The sequence below is a fragment of the Rattus rattus genome, chromosome 9, assembly GCF_011064425.1.
Source record: "Rattus rattus isolate New Zealand chromosome 9, Rrattus_CSIRO_v1, whole genome shotgun sequence".
In the NCBI taxonomy this organism is placed as follows: Eukaryota; Metazoa; Chordata; class Mammalia; order Rodentia; family Muridae; genus Rattus; species Rattus rattus.
The window spans coordinates 55,515,680-55,541,669 of record NC_046162.1 but is presented as its reverse complement, the minus strand read 5'-3'; the positions used below and the strand labels follow the sequence as shown (position 1 = coordinate 55,541,669).

General features: G+C 48.0%; 2 protein-coding genes across 4 annotated transcripts in view; both read left to right on the top strand.

Moving 5' to 3' along the window:
- Positions 1-2,695, top strand: part of Wipf2 (WAS/WASL interacting protein family member 2) — a 36,468-nt gene extending 33,773 nt beyond the window's left edge. For all 3 annotated transcript variants that reach the window (XM_032912709.1, XM_032912710.1, XM_032912708.1), the window contains 2 exons: positions 1,044-1,145; positions 1,629-2,695. In XM_032912709.1, the coding sequence (XP_032768600.1) occupies positions 1,044-1,145; positions 1,629-1,669 (143 nt within the window). In that variant the 3' untranslated portion in view covers positions 1,670-2,695. The remainder of the gene's footprint in view (positions 1-1,043; positions 1,146-1,628) is intronic.
- Positions 2,696-9,291: 6,596 nt separating this feature from the next.
- Cdc6 (cell division cycle 6) lies at positions 9,292-22,320 on the top strand. The gene is made up of 12 exons (XM_032914065.1): positions 9,292-9,439; positions 10,093-10,286; positions 11,969-12,250; positions 12,356-12,555; positions 13,304-13,479; positions 14,132-14,238; positions 15,969-16,108; positions 16,655-16,755; positions 18,374-18,438; positions 20,552-20,754; positions 21,531-21,671; positions 21,907-22,320. Exons 2-12 carry the CDS (start codon positions 10,106-10,108, stop codon positions 21,994-21,996), a joined length of 1,686 nt encoding a protein of 561 aa, XP_032769956.1. The 5' UTR covers positions 9,292-9,439; positions 10,093-10,105; the 3' UTR covers positions 21,997-22,320.
- The last annotated feature ends 3,670 nt before the right edge of the window (positions 22,321-25,990 follow it).

Here is a 25,990-nt window from a genome sequence, read left to right as displayed (position 1 = left end):
AGTCAGGACAGGAACTCAAAACAGGGCAGGAACCTGGAGGTAGGAGCTGATGTAAAGGCCACGAAGAGGTGGTGCTTATGGCTTGCGCCCTGTGCTTTGCTCAGCCTCATTTTTTTTATAGAACCCAGGATCACCAGCCCAGGGGTGGCCCCACCCACAATGGGCTGGACCCTTTGCCCTCAGTCACTAAGAGAATGAAGCGCCCTAAGCCTGATTTTGTGGAGGTTTTCTCACCTGAGGCCCCCTCCTCTCAGATAACCGTAGCTTGTATCACGTTGATGTAAAACCATCCAGCACGTAAGTAAAGGGACTGTGGAGGAAGCTCAGTGTTGCAGAGCATTGACTGTTTATAGAGGATCCAGGTTCAATTTCCAGAACCCACACGGCCTCACAACAGTCTGGAGCGCCTGTCTCAGAAATCTGATGCTCTCCTCTGGCCTCTGTGGACAGACACTGTGTGTACACGATGCACAGACTTACATGTAGGCAGAACACTCAACACACACAATTTTTAAAGAATGAATAAATTTTTTCTCTGTGTGTACATGTGTGCACATGTATATGTGTGCATGTGTATATGTATGGGTGTTTGGGGCCAGAAGCCACCATTAGGTAACTTCCTTGATCATTCTCTCTGCACCATACTTTTCTGGGACAAGTCCTCTCACTGAACCTGTGACTCCACACTTGGCCTGTCACTGGCCAGCCAGCCCTGGTGATCTTCCTCTTCTCTGCCTCCACATCCTGGATTATGGGCTCCTGTCACCATACCCAGTCTGGTGTTCTGGATCCAAACTGACGTCCTTACCCCTGCATGACGAGCACCACTGACTGTTCCACCTCCCCACCCCCAGATGAGGGCTCTTTGGACATCCACTGTAGTGAGATGCACCAGGGCGATGCTTTGGCTGGTGTGGGGTCTTCGCTTTGGTGGATAGGGCAGGCTCTCGATGTAGCAGAACCCGCAGGACATTAGTAACTAGGGAGGGTCCTAAGAAGTCAAAAGTCTGTGGGAGGGTGACTAATAACTGTCCTTTTCACAGATGACTTTGAGTCCAAGTACTCCTTCCATCCGGTGGAGGACTTCCCTGCTCCAGAAGAGTACAGGCATCTTCAAAGAGTGTACCCCAGCAAAACAAACCGAGGTGCGAGGGCAGAGAAGAAAGCTTCCATGGTTGTATGCAGCATGGCTTGTGTGTTCTCTGAGGTCGCTTATACTTCCACACGTGTAGATGTCAGTGGGTGTTCTCTCCTCTCACCAAATGAATCCTGGATTAGATCTAGGTCAGCAGGCTTGGCAGCAAGCACTGCCTACCAAGCCCTCTCTCCAGCCCGAGTCTCCCGAGTTTAAAGACTGACTTAAAGAGCCTGCTTGGGGGCTGGAGAGACGGCTCAGCAGTTGGGAACACTAACTCCTCTTCCAAAGGTCCTGAGTTCAGTTCCCATCACACACATGAATATCTGTAGTCTCATGGGATGAGATGCCCTTTTCTGGTGTACAGATAGATGTATAAACAGTCACAGAGTTAAAACCACAATCTTTTTATAAAGAAGCTGTCCTGTTTCAGAAACATTATTTAGTCTGGAGTGTGTGCTGAATGTGTTTATTTTTGTTTTTTCTCCTCCAGCTGCCCGTGGAGCCCCACCTCTGCCGCCCATTCTCAGGTGAAGCCTGGCGTGGTCCTGCTCCTCAGGAAAAGGATGGACCTCCTCTTCTCAGATGGTCCCCAACCCCTAACACCTGCATGAGAGCTCCTACAGTGTTTCTCCAGTGCAACCAACCCTCGACTCTGAGCACCCTCCCAGCCCAGCTCCATCTATGCATCTCCTCTCTGGACTTGGTGATTGGACTCTTTCTGTTGGCCACGGGGCCTCACGCCCATGTCCACCTTCTTCCAGCAAGCCTGCTAGCCAGAGGAGCAGAAAGCTTCCACGCCTCCTGCTTTCTTCCAGAGAAAGGTGCCTTGTTAAGGTGAATGGACTCCCAGGGGCAGGGTAGAAAACGTGACCCTGTCTCTGTCATTCACCGAGGGCGAAGTGTGCTGTGTGCGTTATACTCCATAGTTTAGGAGGTTGGTGTGGCCAGGACTCCTGGGAAAGGGTATTCCGTGATGCAGGAAGGGGTTTGCAGAGAAGTGATCTGTTTTAAAGGTCGGGTTACAGAAAGGACAAGGAAATGGGTCTTCTTCATTTTTAAGAGTGTTTTGGTTTTTTCTCATCCCTCTTCCCCATCCCAAGAGATGAGTTGTACATACACACTAAGTACTAATCAGTTAACCGAACAGTAAAGGAACATGAAGTAGGCTGAGGATCATTTCAGAGCTAGTCCGCTCTTGTGCAGCTGAGGGCCAGAGCTGTCCGAGCTCTCTTATAAGACATGAAAAGATAGGGCCTTAACCACAGCCTCCTGGTTGCTTCAGTTTTTTTCTGATTAACCCTGAAGTGGTCACAGCCTGAGCCCTTCAGCCTTTGGGAATGCTCCAGGGAGACAGAAGGGAAGCAGGAAGCACTCACTTCTAGGGAGTGTCTGGTTCTTCAGGGTCAGTAAGGTCTTGATAGCCGGCTCATATGAAGCAGGCTCTTCCTGCTTTCTCTGCCATCCATACCTTCCTGCGACTGCAGGGTTTAAGGCCACAGAGGAGAAAAGGGAGCTTCAGGGGGATATGCTGAGTCCTTTAAACCAAGAAGCACAAAGATGGAGGGAGGCGCACCGTAGTCCAGGAGGCTGGCGGCCAGCAATACACTGTTTCCTTGTCTTCCAGGTTGTAGGTAAACAGCACAGGAAGTGAATGGTCCAACTGAGGCTTGTCTGTTGGCCAGGGAGTGTTTTCTCCAGCAGCAGTGTGGGGCACCTGAACTCCACACTCAGACAAGTTGGTTTCCTATGGTCCTTGACCTAGGCACAAGCTGCTCAAATCTTGCATGACAATAAGGAGATCAGACTGTTCTTTGAGTTGGGTAGGGGAAGCAGGTGAAAAACTTCCAAATACATCACAGGGTTAAACTGTCCTAGGGACCTTTCTTTTTATTTTTTTTCTCTCTCTTCTCTCTCTCTCTCTCTCTCTCTCTCTCTCTCTCTCTCTCTCTCTCTCTCTCCCCCTCCCTCCCCCCTCCCTCCCTCTCCTGAGACAGGGTTTCTCTGTTCATTCCTGGCTGTCCTGGAACTCACTCTCCAGACCAGGCTGGCCTCACACTCAGAGATCCACTGCCTCTGTGTCTGCCTCCACCTCCCAGGTGCTGGGACCAAAGGTGTGCACCACCACACCTGGCTCATAGGGACCTTTCTAATCTAGTGGATCGTAGGGCCTGTGCGTTACGCCAGGTCAAACCCAGATCTTCTGGGACTGGTGAAGGTGGGCCTAACTTGGTTTATTTATTTATTGTTACCCATTGCCAGCTCCTGGACCACTTGGACTCTTGGGACAGGCAGTGGTTCGATCTCACCAGATTTTTAATTGTTCACTATTTATCCTTCTCAAATCTGTTAGCAGTTCCGCTCCCAGCATCCTGAAGTGAACAGAGCTAAGAGGGAGAAGAGCTAACACTGGCAGAGTTCCAGGGTAGATGCTAAATGTTGAACTTGACTGTGAAGTCTTCCCATTTGTTGTTGAAATGGGAGCTGATGCCTTTTGTACAATGTTATCAAAGTGTGAAAATTTTCCCTTACTGAAACACAGAACATTAAAAATATATGTGTGCGTATATATGTACACACACACACGCACACACACATATACACACACACAGACACACACAGACACACAGACACACACACACACACCTACTCACAAATAAAGCCAAACCCCAGCCTTTTGCTCGGGCTGATGATATCTTCCTCGACTTGACCTGCGCCCTTTCTGTTTCCCAGATCAGACTGTGTCACGTGGGTATTGGTTATATTCTCATTGTCTTTGCCTGGTGGAACAACCACCAAAACAAGGCCTGGGTCTAGATCCAAGTGAGCTCGCTCCTCCAGTTGAGCGTGTTGGTGACACACCTAACTTAAATGTCTTTGCCTTATTCATCATTTGGTCCTGCTGTTAATAACAAATTTATTATCGTGTATATTTGCTATTGAAGATGGGAATGTGATCCTCAAATTGTTGGTCTGTTTTGTATGTTGTGCAAAACTTGTAACACAGGTTTAAGGCGGGTGGGCTGTGAGAACACTGAAAATGTCCCCTTTGAAGCCGTTATGTCCTCGTGGGAATGTCGTCTCTTCGGTGGAAGATTGGGTGGTCTCATGTTGAGGTTACTGCTTAGTCCCTTTAACTCCCCGTCCCCTCCCAAAGGGGAGAGACATTACCCAGCTAAGCAGCCAGAAGCTATGTCAGCAGCTTTCATGGTATTTTTCCCTAATGGGAAACACTTGATAGCTATTTCTTCCTGCCCTGCCCGAAGCCAGGCAGTGGTCTGATGTTCAGATGAACTAGATGCTCCTCTTCCCCTTCTCCAGTCCCCAAACCTGGACCAAAGTACTTCATGTTCCAGGTGTGGTGTCCTCTCTCCTGGGATGTGCTGCAGCTGCAGAACCCTGCCCTTTTCACAGCCCGGGCCACAGTGTGAGCCTCTCGGGCTATCCCAGCTCAGGACGTGAGGCGGTCATCACCAGGAATTTATCCCTGCCCCCTTCCCTAGCAGAGGCAAAGAAACTCGTCACTGGCCCTTGCCCTAGGGGAATTCCCTCACCCTATGGCTTCCCAGCTTGAAACCCGGACTCACCTCCAGGGAGAGGTGAGGGGCGGGGATAACTGTAAATAAATTTGCTGCAGAGCAACTCAGGGTTGGGGTATGTTTTAATTCTCCTGATCACTTGAAAATAATCTGTAGGCTGAATGCTTCTGGAGTGTGGGAGAAATGGGACTCCAGGGTCCTCCGTTCTCTGGGCTCTGGGGGTGGAGTGTAGGGCCTGAGAGGCCTTTGATAGCCGACTGCACTGTCCTGGAAACCCAACCTGCCATCAGCCGGAAATCCAGATTCCTCACATTCCAGTGTGAGCTTTCTTTCCCTGTGACTCTCAGTCTCTAGCTATGTGGTCTGGGGAACTCTGTTAAACCACCCAAATTTAGGGAATGAGAGGGAAGAAAGGAGGCCATTATAACTCTGCCTTCAAGAATCATTTCTTGAAAACAAAATGGAAAAAAAAAAAGATAACCACCTTCAATCACAGGCAAAACCAAAAACAAAAAAACAAAAAAGCAACAGCAACAGCAACAGCAACCATTTAACTGAAGGAAGGGCCTGGTTCCACTCCACCCCATGTTCATTGTGCCTTTACTTGTGTTAGATCTCTGTGCTTTCTTCCTCCCCTCTATGACGTCATTGATTAAAACCTTCCTTAATAACCGCCGTTTCCTTTCTGCTCATTCCTTAAAGCTTGGTGGGTTTCTTCTGTGATTGTCTTCCGTCTTACTCGCCTGGTGACCGAGGGGCTCAGCGCACCCCCCTTTTTCATGTCTAACCCATCTCCTTCCCCACAGTTTCCAGCCTGGAAGTTAACAGTCAACACTGAGTGAGAGACCAGAGTGCTGTGTGTGCATGTGCGTGCCCGCGTGTGTGTCCATCTGCATGTGTGTCAGTTTCCTTGAAAACTAATTTATTGTGTGATTTATTTTGGAGTTTTTGTTGGGGTTACAGTGCCGCTCCTCAATGGCACGGATCCCTGCATCCCCCCACCCCTGGCATAAAATGTATTATCTGGTCTCAGGTTGGATTCCTTGGTACGGTTCTTTCTGTGCGGTTGAATTAAACCTTAAAAGCAAAAAAGAAAGCTCTGTGTATTTTTGTCATGAGCAGTACTGTTTCAAGGGATGGCACGGAGAGAGGAGGAAACCCACCGCCTCCTCTTCTGGGCAAGCGTGGCGATTTGATTTCAGGCTCGTGTGGGTGTGTGCGGCAGGAGCACCCGAAGCTTTCTGAAGGCCTCTGCCTGTGTGTTTTAAAAACCACCATTTTGGCCTGGCTGACCAGTGATTCTGTTTTGTATTTGCTGCTTAAGTCCCCATTGCCTTCCATGGGTTCTGTTCCTTGTGACCCCTTCAATTCTATCTTCCCTTGCCTGTGCTTTGAGGCTGATTCTCACGCAGTCAGTGGAAGAAAAGGTGGAGGCAGGGCCCTCCTCTTGTGAATCCATTTGTATGTGGGTGCTGTCTATTTCTCTTTGTTTTCCAAGACAGGGTTTCCCTAGGTAGTCCTGGATGACTTGGAACTCACTCTGTAGACCAGGCTAGTAGCCATGAACTCAGAAAGATCCTCTCTTGCTTCTTCGGTGATGGGCTCAGAGGTGTGCACCGCCATCTTCATTGCCTTTTCAACAGAAATCTTAGTTGGTTTTCTTGAGCTTTGATTTTAGGTGTTAAAATTCAACCAGGCCTCTTTGTCTCTGTGTTTGCCACTGACAGTAACTACAGCAGAATCCACTGAATGTGACATGAACTTTCACTGAGAGCAGACCGGCCAGTTACTTCCCTCTGGGTTTATAGTGGGTGTGTCTGTCTGTCTGTCTCTGTATCGCTCTCATGGAATCTAGGTAGATATAATGGGTGTGCGTGCATGTGTGCGTGGAATGCTCTCAGGGAATCTAGATTAGAAAAACCTGCCAGGGAAGGGTTACTACCAGAGTGGCTGAATTCTTGATTATTTGACCCATTATGTTATTAATATGAATAATAATAAACTATTTATTGATTTTATTGTTCTTTCTGACTTAATAGCCTGCCCATGGCACTTGCTTAAATGACCCTCAACTTGTAGCCTGGTAAATTCTCTCACTCAGATAGTATAGTTGGTCCATTGGAGTACCTTTGTACACGCTCAGAAACAGGTCTTTCCAGTGCGACTTGATTCCTGCTCCGTGACCCTGTGTGAGTTAAGTGATAAGAAGTCCAGCTTGCTCAGTGATGGTTGAGCAGGCACAGCTATGTGTGCGTGCCTCTTAAGTATTTCCTGGCCTCGACCGTGAACTGCACCTCAACTAGACCATGATGCTGCCCTCCTCTTGCTTCTCAGTGCTCTGTATCCTCAGGATCCTGACCACACCAGAGAAGAATTACAAGAAGGGTTTTGCCTTTAACACCACCGACGCCCAGACTGATGTTTTTACACAGTTAAATTTATTCTTCTGTGTTTATGGCTTGGAGATTTAGAGGACTCTATATGTGCTTTACAACCATAAAAATTCCTGCAAACAGTGGACATGAACCTGACAGAACGTCCTTTTCATCCTTTAGTCTGGCAAGCATTTGTCATGAACTTTATGAATCTACACATGAAAATGGGTTTGCCTTCAAAGCCCATACTCTAGTAGATCATAGTCACCAAGAAGAAGCTATGCAGGCTATCGAAAGACTTTAATAGGGGCTGACCAGGGAGAGAAAGTAACACATTCCAGCCAGGAACCTGGGTCCAAAGGTACAGAGATGAACTGCTGTGTGTGTGAGGTCACTGGAGGAGAAGCCTCCAGCAGGTAACCTTTTACAGGTCAGTCCTGACCTTCTGCCTGTCAGGCATCATTTACTCTTGCAAGCTTCTCTTGAGCTGATGCCTTTAAACAAACAAACAACTGAGTGCATGCTTTCTTTTTTTTTTTCTTTCTTTCGGAGCTGGGGACCGAACCCAGGGCCTTGCACTTGCTAGGCAAACGCTCTACCACTGAGCTACATCCCCAACCCCGAGTGCATGCTTTCTTAGATTGCAATATGCACACTAAACACAACTTCCCTGCTCCCTCCCCTGTGACTCAGGTGCCACCATCTCCTAACCTGACCCGGCATATATTGCTATTTCAGACAGTGTGGGCCGGTTTTAGGTCCTCAGATTACAAAGATGTGAGCCTTAGAGGAGGTCTCAGGTTCCATTGTCCTGGTAAAAACAGCATCCTCTCCTCGGTCTGTATTGTAGCTTGTTTTCTTCTGGAGTTCTTGGCTGCTAGAAAACCTGGACAAAAATGTACCCCTTCACCATCTTGACCTGTTTACAACCCAACTCTCTTTAATCCTCCTCCATAATTAAGTAGTCAAGAGTTTAGTTTTCTGTCAGACTTTAAAATGCAAATATCAGCTTTTCCAACTAGTTATAAAAACTGCCTAGGGTGCTCATAAAGACTAATTAAGGTGATAGAGGTAAAATACCAAACTCAGCCCTATACACTTAAGACTCATTAGCTCTTACCAGCTATTTGAAATAAGTTAACTGATGGTTGTCCTGTTGCTCTCCTATTCCTAGCTTTATGTCTATTTTATTTGGTATCGGAGAATAAAAGATATGTTTTATAGCTAGGTATGATGCATTCTTTGAATCCCAGCACTTGAGAAGCAGACCCAGACAGATCTCTGAGTTTGAGGCCAGCCTATTCTATGTAGTTCTAGGACAGCCAGAGCTACAAAAAAAAGGAAAAAAGTCTTAAAAAAAAAAAAAAAGAAAAGAAAAGAAAAGAAAGAAAAAGATAACAACAAAAAACAAACAAACAACAAAATCCCATAAACTTCACCATTACCTAGATTTGGGTTCTGGTCTTTAAAAGAACCCAAGGATTATTAACCTTAGAGCATGCAAATTACTGCTCTAATTTACATTTTTCATTAAATGCTCAGCTTGCCTCTCCAATAACTGTCTTCCCTGGCTCCGAAACCCTAGTGCTTGGCCATAAAAGATTTTCAAATTAAAGGGACATAATTTTACTCCCTATGATGTGTATATAGATTAATGTTAAGAAGGCACTTGGAATGTATTACCTTGAAATTGTACGTTTGGTGTTGGACTTGCTTCTCACCTTTCAAGCGCAAGTCAACAAATAGTGAGATGATGTCAGTTTGCTTATATAGGTCTAGAACTTGCCCCCACCAAACCCTGGTTCAAGTCATCAGCCCCTCAGAAAACTGTGACCTTATGCATTCATTTGCTTTCTGCCATACAAGACTGCCCCCTTAAAGTCTAGCTCACCAGAATAATGAAAATAGGTACATTTGGCAGAGAAGAGGAGCAAAGATAGCCCAGGAGAATGAGAACGTTAGGCAACACGAGGAACAAAGATATCCCTGTAGAAATAAAAATGCGGAAGTAGACTGCGTGGAAGCAAAAACTACACTTCCCGCCAGGCCTTGCGGCGTGGCGTGGTCGCAAGCGCGCGCCTTTCCTCCGAGGTCTCTGAAGTTAACGCCCTCCTGGAAGAGTGGGTGTGGCTTCTGTTGGGCTCTGAGACCTGGGGCTGTCCTATTGGCTGCCAACTGCCACCGGCGAAGGCGTGGTGATTAGTGACAACTAATCAGAATCCTGACTGGGCTTTGGCGGGAGAGGAGAACGCTGAGGTGGAGCGAATTTGGCGCGAGCTGACTTTGCAGCAGCTGTGGACCTTGTGGCCGGAGAGTCCTTGCGGTTCTGATCGAGATCAGGGGAGCGTGCACCGAGCGACACATTCCTGAAGAGTGCAAAGCTCCGTGAGGTCTGGTGCCCACAGAATTGAGCCTGGTCCGAGCAAGGCCGGTGGAGAGCGGAAATCGCCTGAGGTCTGAGGCTGGGTCAGGGAGGGCGTTGTGAGCTCTAGAAGCGGTTCGAGCATGGAGTGTTGGGAAGGAGCAGAGAGCTGCTGGGAGGAAATGGTGTAGGGTGGGGTTGAGAGCTTTGTGGAGTGCTGGCTAGTTCTGCAGGGGAGGACGGAGCTGCACTGCCTGGACTTGGGAGAGCCTAAATGTCTGGAACTAAACTAGTGCTAAAGACGTCTCGCATGTCTGGAGTGAAGGAACTAGAAGTATTATAGAAATTACTGGAGATAAACTTCTGGCATCGCTCAAGTGTAAGAACTTGGGTTCTGGTCCCTGGATGACCAGGATAGCCGTGGTTTTCTGTGATTATCTCTTTAAGAGAGGGCTAATAGTTTCTACCTCTGAGGTATGGTAAGACTGAAGTGTGTAATATGTGTATAACGGAATGTTACGCGTACTAGGCAGACCGATGTTACACTTTTACATAGATTAGTACTGGAGGCAGGAAATGTTAAAAATGCTATGTTAACATGACATGGAGTGCTGGTCCCCAGTATAAAGTAAGCTCTGTGTGTTTTTCTCTTTGCTTTTCCTGATTCTTCTTTGTATCCAGTTGTGTGGCCATCATGCCTCAAACCCGATCCCAGACACAAGCTACCATCGACTTTCCGAAAAAGAAGCAATCTAAGACCCTGAGCAAGACAAACTCCCGTGACAGTGAAGTAAAACTTAGAAACGTCCAGCCTGTACCCACCACTCCATGTGCGGACATAAAAATTCTGCCTCTCAGTCCCCGAAAACGTTTGGGTAAGCTTTCCACTCTGCGAGTGCGACTATGACTGAGCTGTCAGCCTTTCTTACCTCTGTGCGGAGATGCCTGTCCCCTAAAGCCTGGGCTGTATTTGTTTTCATAATGGCTGCCAAGTGTGTACTGAACTTCACAGTTAAGTCGACAACTCACTGGGACCATTTGCTGAGGAACCTAGGTTTGATCTTCATTTCCTTGGTTCTGTCCTTTAAATTTTCTGTGAAGTTATAATGTTGTGAGATTTGCCTGCATACTTGTGAAATTAAGAAGCAACAAAATAAGCCGGGAGGTGGTGAGCACACTTCGAACCCCAGCACTTAGAAGGCAGAGGCAGGTGGATCTCTTGAGTTTTGGGGCCAACCTGGTCCACAGAGTGAGTTTCAGGACAGCCTGAGTTACACAGAGAACCCCTGTCTTGAGAAAGGAAAAAAAAAAAAACAATTAGATGAGATCATTAATTTTTTTATTATTTTTGTTTTTCGTTTTTAAAAAAAATATATTTATTTCATGTATGTGGGTGCACTATTGCTGTCTTCAGGCACACCAGAAGAGGGCATCAGGTCTCATTACAGATGGTCGTGACCCGCCATGTGGTTGCTGGGAATTGAACTCAGGACCTCTGGAAGAGCAGTCAGTGCTCTTAACGTCTGAGCCATCTCTCCAGCCCTGTTTTTGTTTTCAAATAGTACTTAACTATCATTTCCATTTTTTGATGTCTCTTTTTTTGTTGTTCTTGTTGTTTTGTTTTTGTGGGGTTTTTTGTTTTTTTGTTTGTTTTTGCTTTGTTGTTTTTTTGTTGTTGTTTTTTGTTGTTGTTGTTTTTTTTTTTTTAAAGAAATGTTCTCTAACTCAGGCTGGCCTGGAACTCACTTTGTAGCCCGGGATTGCCTCAAACTTGAGGTCCTTCTCGAACTGCCATGCATACTGTGTGTGGTGATGGCGCAGCTGCTGGATTTTAAGGGATGCTAGGAGGTGCTGCACCACCAGCTCTGTGTGTCCGGACTGAGCTTTTGTACTGTTGTATTGGTGGATACTCCTCGTTGTGTACAGAGAGCATCTTGTTAGTGGGGGGTGGTTTGGCCTTATCTGCAGCTTGTTCCAGTTGAGGGGATGGTATTGGAACAGTGAGTAAAAGCTAACAAGTCTGCTGGACATTCAACAGTGCACACAAACAGCTTCCCAGAGAGGGAAGTTCTTTACCCCGAGATGTCAGGTCTCTCCTGCCAAGGTTGAGGAGTTCTATTTTAAAACAACCTTACAGTTTCACCCCACTAGAACTACCAAACGATAAGATTCAGGGGCGCCATCTGGTGGCCACATTTGCTCCTTGGTGAGAAGTTTCTTCGGTGGTTCTGACTCAGGTAGAAATTCACCTCTTGTCGGTGGTGGTGGTGGTGGTGGTGGTGGTGGTGGTGGTGCAGGTGGTGCACACCTCCAATCCTAGTACTCAGGAGGCAGAGGCACGCAGATCTTTTGTGACTGCGGGGGCATCTGGGTTACCAGGATAGCCAGGGCTACACAGAGAAATCCTGTCTCAACAAAGAAAGAAACCACCTCTTTCCAGATGTGGGAGATGTCTGTAGTTCTTTCCTGTCCTCCTATGAAGGACCACATTCTGCAGTTAGTGTTTTGGGGGGTGACAGCATTGCAGTGAGTGAGCGAGTTCTGCTCTGTGTTTCAGGTGATGACAATCTGTGCAACACTCCCCATTTATCTCCCTGTTCTCCGCCCAAGCTGGGCAGGAAGGAAAACGGCCCCCCTCGCTCACATACCCGGAAGGGATGCAGATTAATATTCGATGATGAGCTGGCAGTTAAGGCTTCCGCCCCAAAAGAACAAGACAGAGTTCCCCAGCACCAGATACTTTCCTCCGCTCAAAGAGGTCAAGAGAGCGAAACAAATCCTGAGCAGAAATGCCCACCAGAGAAGGAATCCACGTGTATGCGACTGTTCAAGCAGGAAGGTGAGTCCTTATGTGGTAACCTAGCCATCATGAACTATGCTGGTGGATCCGAATGAAACCCGGTCACCTTTGGCTGTGTCTTAACTGACCTTTATTCCGGCACAGGCACTTGCTATCAACAGGCAAAGCTTGTCCTGAATACAGCTGTCCCGGACCGGCTGCCTGCCAGAGAACAGGAGATGGGTGTCATCAGGGATTTCCTGAAGGAGCACATCTGTGGGAAAAAAGCTGGGAGTCTCTACCTTTCTGGTGCTCCTGGAACTGGGAAAACTGCCTGTTTAAGCCGGATTCTGCAGGACTTCAAGGTACGCTAAGAATCTGAATTATGGACACTTTTGCTGAAACATTATGTGTATATTTATGTATGTTTGCATGTGTGTGTCCCCACACATTGGCATTTTACTTGCATGTATGTTTGTGTGAGAATGTTGGGTCCCCTGGAACTAGAGTTGTAGACAATTGTGCACGGCTATATGGGTGCTGGGAATTAAACCCAGGTCCTTTGGAAAAGCAGCCACCACTGAGCTATCTCTCCAGCCCCAACAATTGACTTTTTTTTTTTTTTTTTTAATTTATTTATTCTATAGAGGGCATCAGATCCCATTACAGATGGTTGTGTGCCACCATGTGATTGCTGGGATTTGAACTCAGGACCTCTGGAAGAGCAGCCAGTGTTCTTAACCTCTGAGCCATCTCTCCAGCCCCCAACAATTTACTCTTTTTTTTTTTTTTTTCCGGAGCTGGGGACTGAACCCAGGGCCTTGCGCTTGCTAGGCAAGCGCTCTACCACTGAGCTAAATCCCCAACCCCCAACAATTGACTCTTAAGGGTTAAGAAAGAATACATGATTAAGAGATCGGATGCTTCCTAAAAGTGAGACATTTTGTTTCAGGCTATGAGTCTTTCCAAAGAAAGCAGAGCTTCGCTCTTGTGTCCTGTTAGCTCTCAGAGACCTGGTCAGGTTTGAGGAAGTTATTGTCTGAAGCCAACTTACCTCCCATGTTTCCATGTTTGCATCTTTTTTTTTTTTTTTTTTTTTTCTCTTTAACCTAGAAGGAAGTGAAAGGCTTTAAAACTATCATGCTGAATTGCATGTCCCTGAGGAATGCTCAGGCCGTGTTCCCAGCCATTGCTCAGGAGATTGGTCGGGAGGAACTCTGCAGACCCGCCGGGAAGGACTTGATGAGAAAGCTGGAAAAGCACTTGACAGCCGAGAGGGGCCCCATGATGTGAGTGTTTCTCTGCTGCGGGATGCTCAGTGGAAATCTGCGAGGTGTTACCCCGGGAAAGAACTTAATTTTCAGAACATTCTAACTTATTTATTGATGGTGCTGGGGCTGGAAGCCAGGGCTCTGTGTGTGTTAGATAAGCGTACTGCACCCCGTCACACCCACAGCCCCTGTGCTTTCTTTCTGATTATTGAGTTTAAATTTTAACTGTTTTGTTTGGGTTGGGTTGGGTTTTTTGGGTTGTTGTTGGTTTTGGGTGTGTTTTTTGGTTTTTTTTTTTTTTTTTTTTTTTTTTTTTTTTTTTTTTTTTTTTTTTTTTTGGTTTGTTTGTTTTGTTTTGAAACGGGGCTTCCTTTGTGTGTCCTTCGTTGTCCTCGAATTAGCACTGTAGACCAGGCCAGTATTAAACTCACTGTGATCTGCCTGCCTCTGCCCCCTGAGTGCTGGAATTAAAGGCGTGTATCATTTCTGCCAAGCCTAGTTTAAAGTGTAACTGTTTTTAAGCGAGTTCCTTGAAAACAGTTGGACGATACCAGTTAGTGATGAGGGCTGTTGTGTTACCAACCTCAGGCAAGCATCCTAAGGTTAGCTCAGATCAAGCCTTGGAAGGTTGAGGATATGACGGGTACTAACGATGTCTCTTTCTATGTAGTGTGTTGGTGTTGGACGAGATGGATCAGCTGGACAGCAAAGGCCAGGATGTGTTATACACACTGTTTGAGTGGCCGTGGTTAAGCAATTCCCGACTGGTGCTCATTGGTTAGTGCTTGGTCGTTAATGTGACACTTTGTTAATCGTCTCAAGTCTGTTCAGCTTGTGACATATGTGAATGTTGTGTGTACAGAGGTTGACGTCTCGGGTCTTCATTTTTTTACTGTCAAGTTTGTGGTTTTTTTGCTTATTTGTTTTTTTGTTTGTTTGTTTTCTTTTCTTTTTTTCGGAGCTGGGGACCGAACCCAGAGCCTTGCACTTGCTAGGCAAGCGCTCTATCACTGAGCTAAGTCCCCAACCCCAAGTTTTTATTTTTAAAGATTTATTTATTTATCCCACCATATGGTTGCTGGGAATTGAACTCAGGACCTCTGGAAGAGCAGTCAGTGCTCTTAACCACTGAGCCATCTCTCCAGTTCTTCACTGTCAGTTTTTTTATTTACTGAGGCCGAGTCTTTTGCTGAACCTGGAGTTCACTGGCTCCCTGGCTTCTGAGGATCTGAACCCAGCTCCTCGTGTGTACTTAGCCAGTGTTTAATCCACTGAGCTGTGACGTTTCCCTGCGCACCTTAGTTTCCTCTCATTATTTTATGTGCATAGGTGTTTTGCCCGGGGATGCAGTTCTTCCCTGCTTGGGTCCCTGATACCCATGGAGGCCAGAAGAGGGCATCTGATCCCCTAAACTGAAGTTACAGACCTATCATGAGCTGGCTTTCTGTCTTAGCAAAATAAGAAAGTTACTGTGGTAGAGTAAGTTAATATAAGGCACATTGATTTTGTTAGGTCTGAATAAAAAAGTGACAAAGAAGCCAGCCACCACAGGAGGAGGAAGCAGGAAGAGCATGATTTAGGGCGTAGTAGTAGTACTACTAATAGTAGTGGTGGTAGTAGTAGTAGTAGTAGTAGTACTGCTGCTGTTGAAGAGATAGCTCATTGGGCAAGAAGGTTCTTGCTGCATTAGCATGAGAGATCCTGACTCAAAAAATAAGGTGCAGAGCCCTAAAGGAGAACATCTGACACCAACTTGGGCTCCGCGCGCGCGCGCGCACACACACACACACACACACACACACACACACACACGGAAGTGCAAATACACATGTGTACATACAACACACAATCGTGCAAAGTGACATATAGGCAGGGAGGGGTGTGAGTTGCCGGTAGAGCATGTGCTTAGCATGCACAAAGCCCTGGCCTCCATTCTCCTCCCGTATGTGCTCTAAAGAGAAGCGCAAAATACCGCATTCTGAAACAATAGATTTGCTTTTTTGGTTTGTTTTGATGTTCCAGTCAGGGTTTCTCTGCCTTGCCCTGGCTGTCCTAGAATTAGCTCTGTAGACCAGGCTGGTCTTGAACTCAGATCTGCCTGCCTCCCAAGAGCTGTGATCAAAGTGGGGGCACCACCGCACCTGGCTCAATAGATTTATTTTTTAAGATGGGGGTCTCACTGCAGCCCTGGCTAGCCTAGAATTCAGCAGAAGTCTGCCTGCCCGCTCTCTTTTTCAACCCCTTCTTCCTGGAGACAAGATCCCTTGTTCAGGGTAGCCTCAAATCCATGATCCTCCTGTCTCGGTCTCCTGTGTTGGGACTATGAGCGACTATCCCCGCCTAAGTACTATATCTTACCTACTAGGTCCACCTCACCTTCCAGCGTGGGGTATGGGGCAAGCAGAAGCAACCATTGAAACGCTGGGTTAAGCCTGGGAGTCTTAGGGGGCTTAGTTTCCTTCTAGGATGATTTTGCTGCTGGTGGTAATTGTTATTTACCTTCGCAGGTATTGCTAATACCCTGGATCTCACGGACAGAATTCTGCCGAGACTTGAAGCTAGAGAAGGCTGTAAGCCGAAGCTACTGAACTTCCCACCTTACACCAGGAATCAGATAGCTGCGATCTTGCAGGATAGGCTTAGTCAGGTGAGTGCCGACGCTGGGCCAAGTTCTGCTGCGGGGATGCTCTCCGCGATGGGACGCTAACAATAGGTTTAAAAGACTCCAATCTGATCGCTTTATTAATGGTGTGGCAAGCGCCTACAGACCAAAATGAGAGAACATTTTTATGTGAATTTCTGCACGTGGTTTCGCTTATTGGCCGCTTCACTATCGAAATAAGAGTGGGAATTAGAGGGCTCATGACTCCTTAATGGCTTTTAAACAGTGCAGCCCGGGCCAGTGTGGTGGCTTCATGGGTAAAGGCACTTACTGGTCACTGCTGGCTCTGATGGCCTGAGTTCAGTCCCTGTTTTATTTATTACCAGTACCGGGATTCACGAGGTCTCTCGTGCTAGTAAGTGTTTTGTGCTGAGCTCTCTTTATTTTGCATTCCTATTTACTATGCATTTATTTGAGACAGAGTCTCGCTGTGTTGACTTTAGATCCTCCTGCTGTAGTCTCCTGGTAGTTAGGATTTCGGGCCAGCGTTAACTAAGCCTGACTCAATCATCTCCTGGGTCTCGTCCGCAGGTATCAAAAGACCAGGTTCTGGACAGTGCTGCGATTCAGTTCTGTGCCCGCAAAGTGTCTGCTGTCTCGGGGGACATCCGGAAAGCGCTGGATGTTTGCAGGTGAGTTATGGCGCGGTTGACTTTTTATTGAGAAAAAAAAAAAAAAAGGAGATGTTAATGATCTGGTGTCGCCCAGATGAATATGACTTAAGAGGCTCCACTCTGCCTCTTTCCGAGCTCGGAAAAGAGGACTCGTCTCTCAGTGGGGAGCGCTGGGTTTCCACCGCGTTAATGTCTGAGACATTATCAGTCCATTACCTACGGAGGGAGAAGCAAATGAGATGTTGCCAGCACTCCCCGTGGTGATTATAGATTGGTTAATTACATTTGTATTAAAAAAGACGCGAGTTTGCTTTTCCATCCGCTGGTCTCAAGCAGGTTTATTTATGGACCTGAACCACCTTTTGCCTTCAGACTTTCTTCTTTCCTTTGCTTTTGTAGGCACCCCTTCCTTCTTCCAGTTGGTGGTCCCCCAAGTCCTACCCTAGACCTCTTTCTCTCTTCTGTCCCCCCCGGCTCCTCCTGCTGGGGAAAGCCTCTGTGCTGACTGATGAAAGTTCTTCCTCCCAGTAGGGGCACTGGGTCCATTAAAATGATCCTCTGCTGTGCTGGCCCGCTGGTCCAACTTACCCCTATTGCCTTACAGAAGATCCAGGTCTGCCCTTGGCCTCCTGTGGGCAAAGCACTTAAGAAAGAACAGTGGGAGAGGAAGCTCTTCCTGTTGCTAGATGGTGTGCTCTAGACTGAGAGTTCTCCCTAGTCAGCAAACTTACTTGAGAAAAACGACAGCTGTGAGTGATGACCATGCAGCAGGCCAGCAAGATTAGCCAACACGTGTCCTCCTATATCTGACGACTCCCCTTTTGGGTCTGCTGGGTGGGAGTGCTGTCCAGCCCCACACTGTATACCCTGGCTACCCAAGACATTTTTCCTCATCTAAAATGTTATTGGCTCAGTGTATGACAACCTACCTGACATCTGTAAAAGCGAGAAGAGTAGCAGTGTTTCCTAAATTCCTAGAGTTGTTATTTTAAAGGTAGATAAGTCTCTCTTAGGCTACAACATAACCCAGTTTATTTTCAAGCAGGGTCTCCTGGGTAACTGACTGGTCTGGAACTCACTATGTAAACTGGCCTCTTAATATTTACTGTTTTAGCTGTGTGTATGTATGCTGTGACTGTCTATTATATGTGTATGCAGTGCCTGTGATGGCCAGAAGAGGGCATCGGGTGGTTGAGCGAGCTGCCTGTTGTGGGTGCTGGGCACCAAACTTGTAAGGGACATTAATTTTTTTTAATGGTTTATTTATGTATATAAGTTTACTGTTGCTGTCTTCAGACACACCAGAAGAGGGCATCAGATCTCATTACAGATGGTCATGAGCCACCATGTGGATGAACTCAGGACCTCTGGAAAAGCAGTCGGTGCTCTTAACCACTGAGCCATCTCTCCAACCTGGGTCCTTAATTTTTTTTTTTTTTTTTTTTTCCGGAGCTGGGGATCGAACCCAGGGCTTTGCGCTTCCTAGGCAAGCGCTCTACCACTGAGCTAAATCCCCAACCTCTTAATTTTTTAAAAATGTCTTTTTAGTTAATGTGCCTGCTTTGGGGTATGGTGGCTTGGTGTGATATTTGGTTTGGCCCAAACTAAATTAATTTTAGAAATCTTTTTTTCATAGGCGAGCTATTGAAATTGTGGAGTCGGATGTCAGGAGCCAGACAGTCCTCAAACCACTCTCCGAATGTGAGTAGCTTACCTGCTTCCTGTCCGCCTTTCTAAACAGTTACCTTGCTGAGGAGGGGGAAAGACACAGTTAAATCTCCCTTCCCACAGCCGATACAAGAGGGAGCAGGGTGTGGCTTCATCTGGTTCATTGCAGTCTTGCCTGCCAGGGTCAGTCTATGCAGTACTAGAAATGAGTTCCCAGGGGGTGTTCGTGAATGGTGGGGCTGGAGGACTAAGGTTTTTTCCTAGGCTCTGGGTATGTCTGGTGCCCTTTAGGTGGTTCTGTGGTGGAAGGTAATGCCTGGTCAGTAAAGGGGAGAAAGGAAGAAAGCTTCAGGGAGCACGCAGATCGTGAGTTCACCTCAGGGCAGTCTGCGAGGCAGAGCACAGACCCCGGGGCTGTCACGGACAAGGCTGGTTTCCCTTTTCTTCGCTGGGGGATGTCACTCAGCTGCAAACCATATCCTTAGCAGTGTTAGGTGTCCAGCGTTAGTCTTTAGAAACAGGGAGGGCTGACTTGTGTCTTCTGGTTGGGAGTTCAGAATAGAAACTTCCTCGTCAGAATTTACTGGAAGAAGCCGTTTAAAGGCTTTCAAACGGTAACCCAAATTAGTGCTTGGGCAGTGAATAGGCAGTGTATACCAATGTGTAGACTGTTTTCTCTGTCTGTAGGTTACTCCATCCTTACAGGCTCCCTTCCCCTAGCAATAACACCCAGGCTCGTCAGTGGCCCTGGGGTCAGCACTGGCGCACGCTGCTAAAAGAGCTCCCAGGTTCCTGGTGTAGGTTATGGGAATGAGCTACTTCCTGTCTTTTGACTTCTGGGGGTGGGAGGCTGGCTATATAGAAAGCTTTAGCAACGGTGACTTCCACTAAATATGAGGGACTTTCTAATGCACAGAAATAACTCGGTTCCCCAGCATTGAAGACAAGCAACAAGAAGTTGGCTAGACGGCAAGGGTGGCGGGCCATACCCGAGATCCGAGCACCCAGTACAAGTTCAAGGCCAGCACAGGAACGTAGACGCGACTCTTAAGTCATGAAACAGACCGATGGGATAGGTGTCGCGCTGGGATTGTTTTAGAAGGGACCTTGCCATTGTGTGGGGAGGGAGTAAGGATAGACTCCCCGAGTTCCTTTTATCGTAGAACTTCTGCTACTCGATCCGTGAGCTCTGGTTTCTCTATTAGCCCTCTGCAGCTTCCTGCTTGTGGTAAAGCAATAGAAGCTGTTGTGGGGCAACTGCAGGCGGCCTCAGGAAGTAACTGCAGGCATAGGTTGTTAGAGAGCAAATCCTGCCTCTCCCGCAGCTGCGCTTCTCCAAGCGGTGGGGCCACCACGGCCCGTGTGCGTTCACTGTAGTTCCCAGCCTCCAGCTCTGGGGAGGGCGCTACACGCTAGGCTAGCCCCCGACATTTTTCTCAAGTGTCTTACAGAATAGTTTGGACACGTGAGGGAACCTCAGAGGTCATTTGGGAAAGCCATCTGGAGTGTGGGGCCTAAGCCAGGACTGACTTACTAGCCATGCTTACCCGCCCACTTGATTCCAAATATTAGATGATTTCCCCAACTGTTCCTTTTGCTATCGGGCTTTGCTTCAGAGTTTTAGGCCGAGGATCGGCTGAGGGGCTTTGCACAAGGCAAGTGCTGGAGCACCAGGCTTCGTCCCCAGACAGCCTCTGGGACGCTTAGCCGTCCTTGTCGGCATCTGTCCGGGTTCTTGCCTTTTCAGGAGGGTAGATTAATTGTCTTCTCAACATTAAACTACATTCTAAAGGACAAGATAAATGGAACTTTATTTCCCAGAGAAAAGGCAATCCTGCCTTCTGGGACTGCCTTTCCCCTCATCGTCCACCCCAGAAACTACCTCTGCTGTGCTGTCACGTGGGCACGTGGGTCTCTTTTAGCTGAAACCTGTGTTGTGCAGCTCCACGCATATACAGGCCGTATTTTAGAAATGGAATAAAGCGCCAGGCGGTAGTGGCGCACACCTTTAATCCTCGCACTCAAGAGACAGAGGCAGGCAGAGCAGAGGACAGAGTTCGAGAGCAGCTACCCAAGAGACCCTGTCTCAGAGGAGAAGGAAGGAAGGAAGGAATTAAATATTAAGTCTTGCTTATTTACGTTGCAGGTAAATCACCCTGCGAGTCGCCGGTTCCCAAGCGTGTCGGTCTCGCTCACATATCCCAAGTCATTTCGGGAGTTGATGGTAACAGGGTGACTTTGAGCCAAGAAAACACACAGGATTCCCTTCCTCTCCAGCAGAAGATCTTGGTTTGCTCTTTGCTGCTCTTGACCAAGCGGCTAAAAATCAAAGAGGTCACCCTGGGGAAGGTAAGCTTCGAGGCTCGGCAGGTAGAGCCGAGGCTCCGCTGCACTTGGGAGGCAGAGGCAGGTGGAACTTTTGCACATTTGAGCTGGTCTGGTCTACATAGTGGGTTCTAAGCCAACCAAGACTACACAGTAGTGAGGCATCATCTCAAAAACATGAGCTAAGGCCAAGCAGTGGTGGCCCGTGCCTTTAAGAACAAAACGCTGGGAGGCAGAGGCAGCGAGTTGACCGTTAGCCAGATGTGGTGATATAATGAGTAATCCTGGCACCTAGGAGGCAGAGCCAGTACGGTTGCCTGCCAGGGCTGTATGGAACCCATCTTTGTCTCGTCTCTGTGTTTCCCACCGAACTTGCATAGAGCCCCATTCCTAAGTTCTACCTTCGAGTGAGATAACTTGACCGTCAATTGCAATTGCTGCTCTTGCAGAAGACCGGGGTTCCATTCCCAACGCCCGCACGGTGGCTCACAACCATCTGTAATTTTAGCTCCAGGGGCTCCGACAATTCTTCTGCCCTCCGTGGGCATCAGGCATGAAAGTGGTGTACATACATAAATACGTGCCAGCAAAACACACAGAATGAATCTTTTCAAGGATAATCATAAAAAGTATTTGGGGCACCGAAGGTCTGTTGCCTACTCGAGGGTTCAGTGAAACCGGGTGGGGGGGATATTCGGGTAACTCAAGACATGGTTTCTGGGTTTACTTTTGTTTTTCAATCCGTAAGGTTATGAGATGTGGCTTTTAAGTGAGATTTGTTCTCCCTCATTTCCCCGCAGTTATACGAAGCCTACAGTAGCGTCTGTCGTAAACAGCAGGTGGCAGCCGTAGACCAGTCTGAGTGTTTGTCCCTTTCTGGACTCCTGGAATCCAGGGGCATTGTGGGACTGAAGAAAAACAAGGAGAGCCGCCTCACCAAGGTACAGGAGTCCCTGCTTTTAACCGTGCTGTCTTTTGCCAAAGTAAAGACTAGAAGTGAATAGTTCTGCCGGGTAGGGCTTAAGATGTGAGGACGGGGCAGTGCGATTCGGGCCATTGAGGACGGCAGCGGTTAACCTGCCGGTCTGAGGAGAGTGGACTGTGATGGGGGGGGTGACTGTGTATGCCTGTGAGCGCGTGTGCTCTTCATCACGGAAAGTCCTTTTCTCTCTGCAGGTGTCGCTGAAGATTGAAGAAAAGGAGATAGAGCATGTCCTAAAAGGCAAGGCTTTCATTGGGAACATCCTCGATGCCGGGCTGCCCTGAACGGTTCTCTTCCTTAGGGCGCCTGCAAGCGTCCCGCTGGCGTTTGCAGCCAGGGTGGGTCTTCGTTTTAGTAAGGTCGTTCGGAAACAGTTACGGCCTTTTTTACTCTGCACCAGTAAATTTTAGTGTATGAACTCCTGAGTGTTAGCACTGGCTAATGTCCTTGGCTCTTACTGTTTTTACCCATAAAAATGACCGAGTGCTGGGTGTGATGGCGGATGCCTGTGCTCCCAGCGCTTGGGAAACCGAGTCAGGAGTTCGAGGCCATCCTTTGCTACATAGTGAGTTTGAGCTGGCCTGGACTACACAAGACTGTAAAAAGTAAAAGCAATGACCCCTTTTAAAGCAACATTCAGTACTTTTCCCTTCCTGAGCACGGTATCTGCAAGTGTGTACAGACTTGTGTTGAAGAATTCGTATGTATATTACCTCTGTCTACAAAGGGTGTATTTTGTAAAGAACTTTGAGGTTTAGAAGGATGAAACGGAATGATCCAGAAAAATACACAAGCCTACATGGGAAACACAAAGGACGTTTTGTGCAGAGGACGCTCCATACATGTGACAGGTGCTGCTGCACCGGACTTTCTAAAGACGGGTGGACGATTCTCCAGCGCTCCCCGCCAGTATGGGGGTGACAAGGAGAGTGTAACTACAGATTGTGAATATATTTATTTTCAAGTTTGGTTCGTTTGGGCTGCGTTTGTTGTCTTTGTGGGTTTTCAAGCACACAGGTGCCGTGGTGTTCATACCAGGGTCAAGCTGCCGGAGTCGTTTACCTTCTACGGTGTGGACTGCAGGGACTGGACTCAGGCCATCAAACATGGCAGCAGGCGCCTATCCTTCGAGCCATTTCATGGGCCTGTGTTGGTTGCCTTTTTAAGCAGCCACACGCTGTAGGAGTTTACGTTTTCAGAGGTTAATAGGAAAATACCTTCACCAGGCCTTGGGGCTGTACACCTTTAATCCCAGCCCTCGGGTGACAGAGGCAGGGGGGGTCTCTGTTCCAGACATGTTCCAGGACAGCCTGGTCTACAGAGACAACGAAACGAAACAACGACAACAAAAGTTAAAAAGAACACGTGGAAATAGCCTCTCGATTCCCCACAGTGTTAACTTCCCTCAGATGGAGCCATTGTTTCAATAGGATGCAGTTCAGGGTGGATTCTCATCTGAACCCATCTCTCTAGGCTCCCTACAGGAGCTTGATTTCCTGCAGCGTTAAGTGGCAGTTCGTGACAGGGACACCAGAGGGCACTATTGTAACACTGCTTTGAAAAGTGTGGGCCAGGCAAAGGTGGTTTTGAGGGAAGGGGCAGGAAGGTCCGACTTGTTTGGGGGGCAGTTGCTGCTCCTTGAGTACCTGGCTAAATTCTTGGGAGCAAACGGCGCGTGGTATGAACAGCCTGAGCCTTTGCATTTCTCCAGGCAAGGCCTCGTCGTCTGATCCTCTGATCCGGCCCTGAGTCTGGGAATTTGATATGGGTACAGGAGATGTGTTGGCCACTCTTTCATTCAGCCTGCCCACTGTATCCTTGTAAAGTGATCCGAACCACAGCAGGTGGGAGGGGAGGGCAGTGAGCCCTCTGAGATGCACACTGCCCCGCTGCTGTGTGTGGCGGGAGAGGCTGTAGATAGGGACTTGGATGTTGAGCGCTCCCGCATTTACTAGAGTGCAGGGGCAAGACTCTCCCCCGAAGTTTGGGAAGTGCCTGGGACTGGAATGGTTAACGAGCAGGATTGTTAAGATTGTCCGAAGTCTGATGGGAAGCAGAGGCCGAATGGGATTGGGAACAGATGTGAAGCTTGATTTAAATTACATTTTATTGGATCCTGCAGCCTTAAGAGACGTGACTGCTTTACAGTTTGTTTCCACACTGTGGGCAGCTGCTGTCTGTTCTGCGTCCATAGTAGGATCCTGCCCAAAACGGAGCAGCCTCCCCGCCTTGCTGTGTTTGAGGCTTGGCGCCTTCCTCTAACTGTAGGGCTTGAGTCAGGAACACGGTTTGACTCTCGGTGGGACGGAGGTGCATCCTCCCTGGCTTCTGGCCAAGATTGCATTTGCAGACTCAAAGGGGCCAAGTTCCTTCCCCCTCTCTACCTCGTCTCCTCCCCACCTCCCCATCTGGAAACAGGGCTTTCTGTATACTGTTTTGTTACTTTCCTTCAGCTCTCCCCCCACCCCCAACCCCCCACTGTCGATTTCTAGGTCATTGCTGCTCTTAAGACTTCAGCAATTGGAACAGGGTTGGTTCTGTCAATGATGCGTGAAGCAGACTTCGAGTCCCTGCTTGGCTTCCGCCGCTGCCCTTGTGGGAGCAGAGGCTGATGTATGTTTGTCAGTAAAGTCTTAAGTGTAATTCAGACGCCGGGGCAGAAAGGAAGACAGAGTCCTTTCCTTGCCGGTTTTTCTCACTGAAGCTGGAAGCTATGGGAAGGTAGTGGGAGTTTAAGTGGAAAGGGATGGGCCTGCGGTTACTAGTTTTTTGCCAGGATCTTAGGCCGCATGGAGTGGTGGCGAAGATGCTGACCTACATTTTCTCCTTTTGAAGGCACTGGGGTGTGTATATCCTGGTTTGTCATTATTATTATTATTATTATTATTTAAGAACCAGAATAAGCTTCCATAGTGTTGGGTATTGCTATGGAAAGAACATGGACTCAATAAACTTGGTATGAATTCCAACCCCAAGATGCCTCTGACATTTCTGGCTCAATGAAGACTAGCCTGTGGCTAGCTAATTCCAAGAGTGTGTGAGGTCCAGCCTAGCTACCCAGAAATCAGAAAACTTGGCGGAACCTTTTCCTTCTCTCCTTTCCCCTTGCTCCTTGGCTCTACCCCCCCCCCCCCGGCACAGGGAGGTTACCCCTGAACCACATTCCCAGTCCTTCCTTCCCATGAGTACTTCCTAAAATTACAGTGAACTGGATCTGGGTGGTACAGGCCTACAATCCCAGTTACATAGGACAAGTCCAAGGCCCGATCTGCACAAAGCCCTGGTGTCCAGTCCTCAGTGCTGGGGCTGGATAGGAAAGACACCACCATGAAGACCAACAATTTAAGCCGTGTTTGAGAGGAAAAAAAAAATCCTTTGACAGTTCAGTTGACAAAGTGCTTCCTGTGCAAACGTTGAAGACCCAAACTCGATCTCCGGGACACTCGGCCCACATTCACACACAAGGACTTTAATTCCAGCCCTGAGGAGGCAGGCAGATCCTTGGGACTTGGTGGCTGGCCAGCTCTTGCTTGGTCAGTTCAGGTGAAAGATAGCCTGATGTTAGAAACAGAACAAAATAAGCCTGTGGGCCCCTGAGGAATGACACACCTACGATTGACCTTTAGCCTTCACAAGCATAAAAATATCTTGACTATTTGGAGTTGGGGGGGGGACCCAAAACGGTTTTGTTACTTATGGTATAGGAGACCGGTTTTGTTGTTTACTGTGTAGGAGAAACTCTCTGCAGACTTTATTTACATTTGTATGGTCCTCCGCCACCTACTCTGGTAGCTATTCATTAACTGCCTTTCAGTGAGTGGTACTAGGAAGATACCGGCTTTTCCCCCTACCCAGAAAACAGTTCTCAGCTGGAGGTTAAGCTGCCGGCCGCTGCAGACCCACTCCGGTGGGCTGGGACCCTGCTGAAGGCCTTCTGGCTGACCCACGGCCCTGCAGCCCGTCCGTATGGATGTCCCACTAATTTGCTTCAGGCAACCTCTGTTGCTTCAGGGAGGCTTTAGGTGTGGATAGGAGACTTGCCTACAGGTTAGGAAGAAGTAGGTCTGTCAAGAAGTTACCTCACATCCCCAGAGATTGCCCAGAAAGCTGCTTCTGGGCACTGGGGACTGGGGAGGAAGCCACCTTTGATGTCCTACATTTTTAGCTTTGTGGGGGATATGATCTCCGTTTCCTCCTGATGTCTTCTCCTCCACAGAGAAAGGTGGATGAGGCATAAGTGTGTGTCCTCCTGTCTCCGGGTCCACCAGTCCAGAGGCT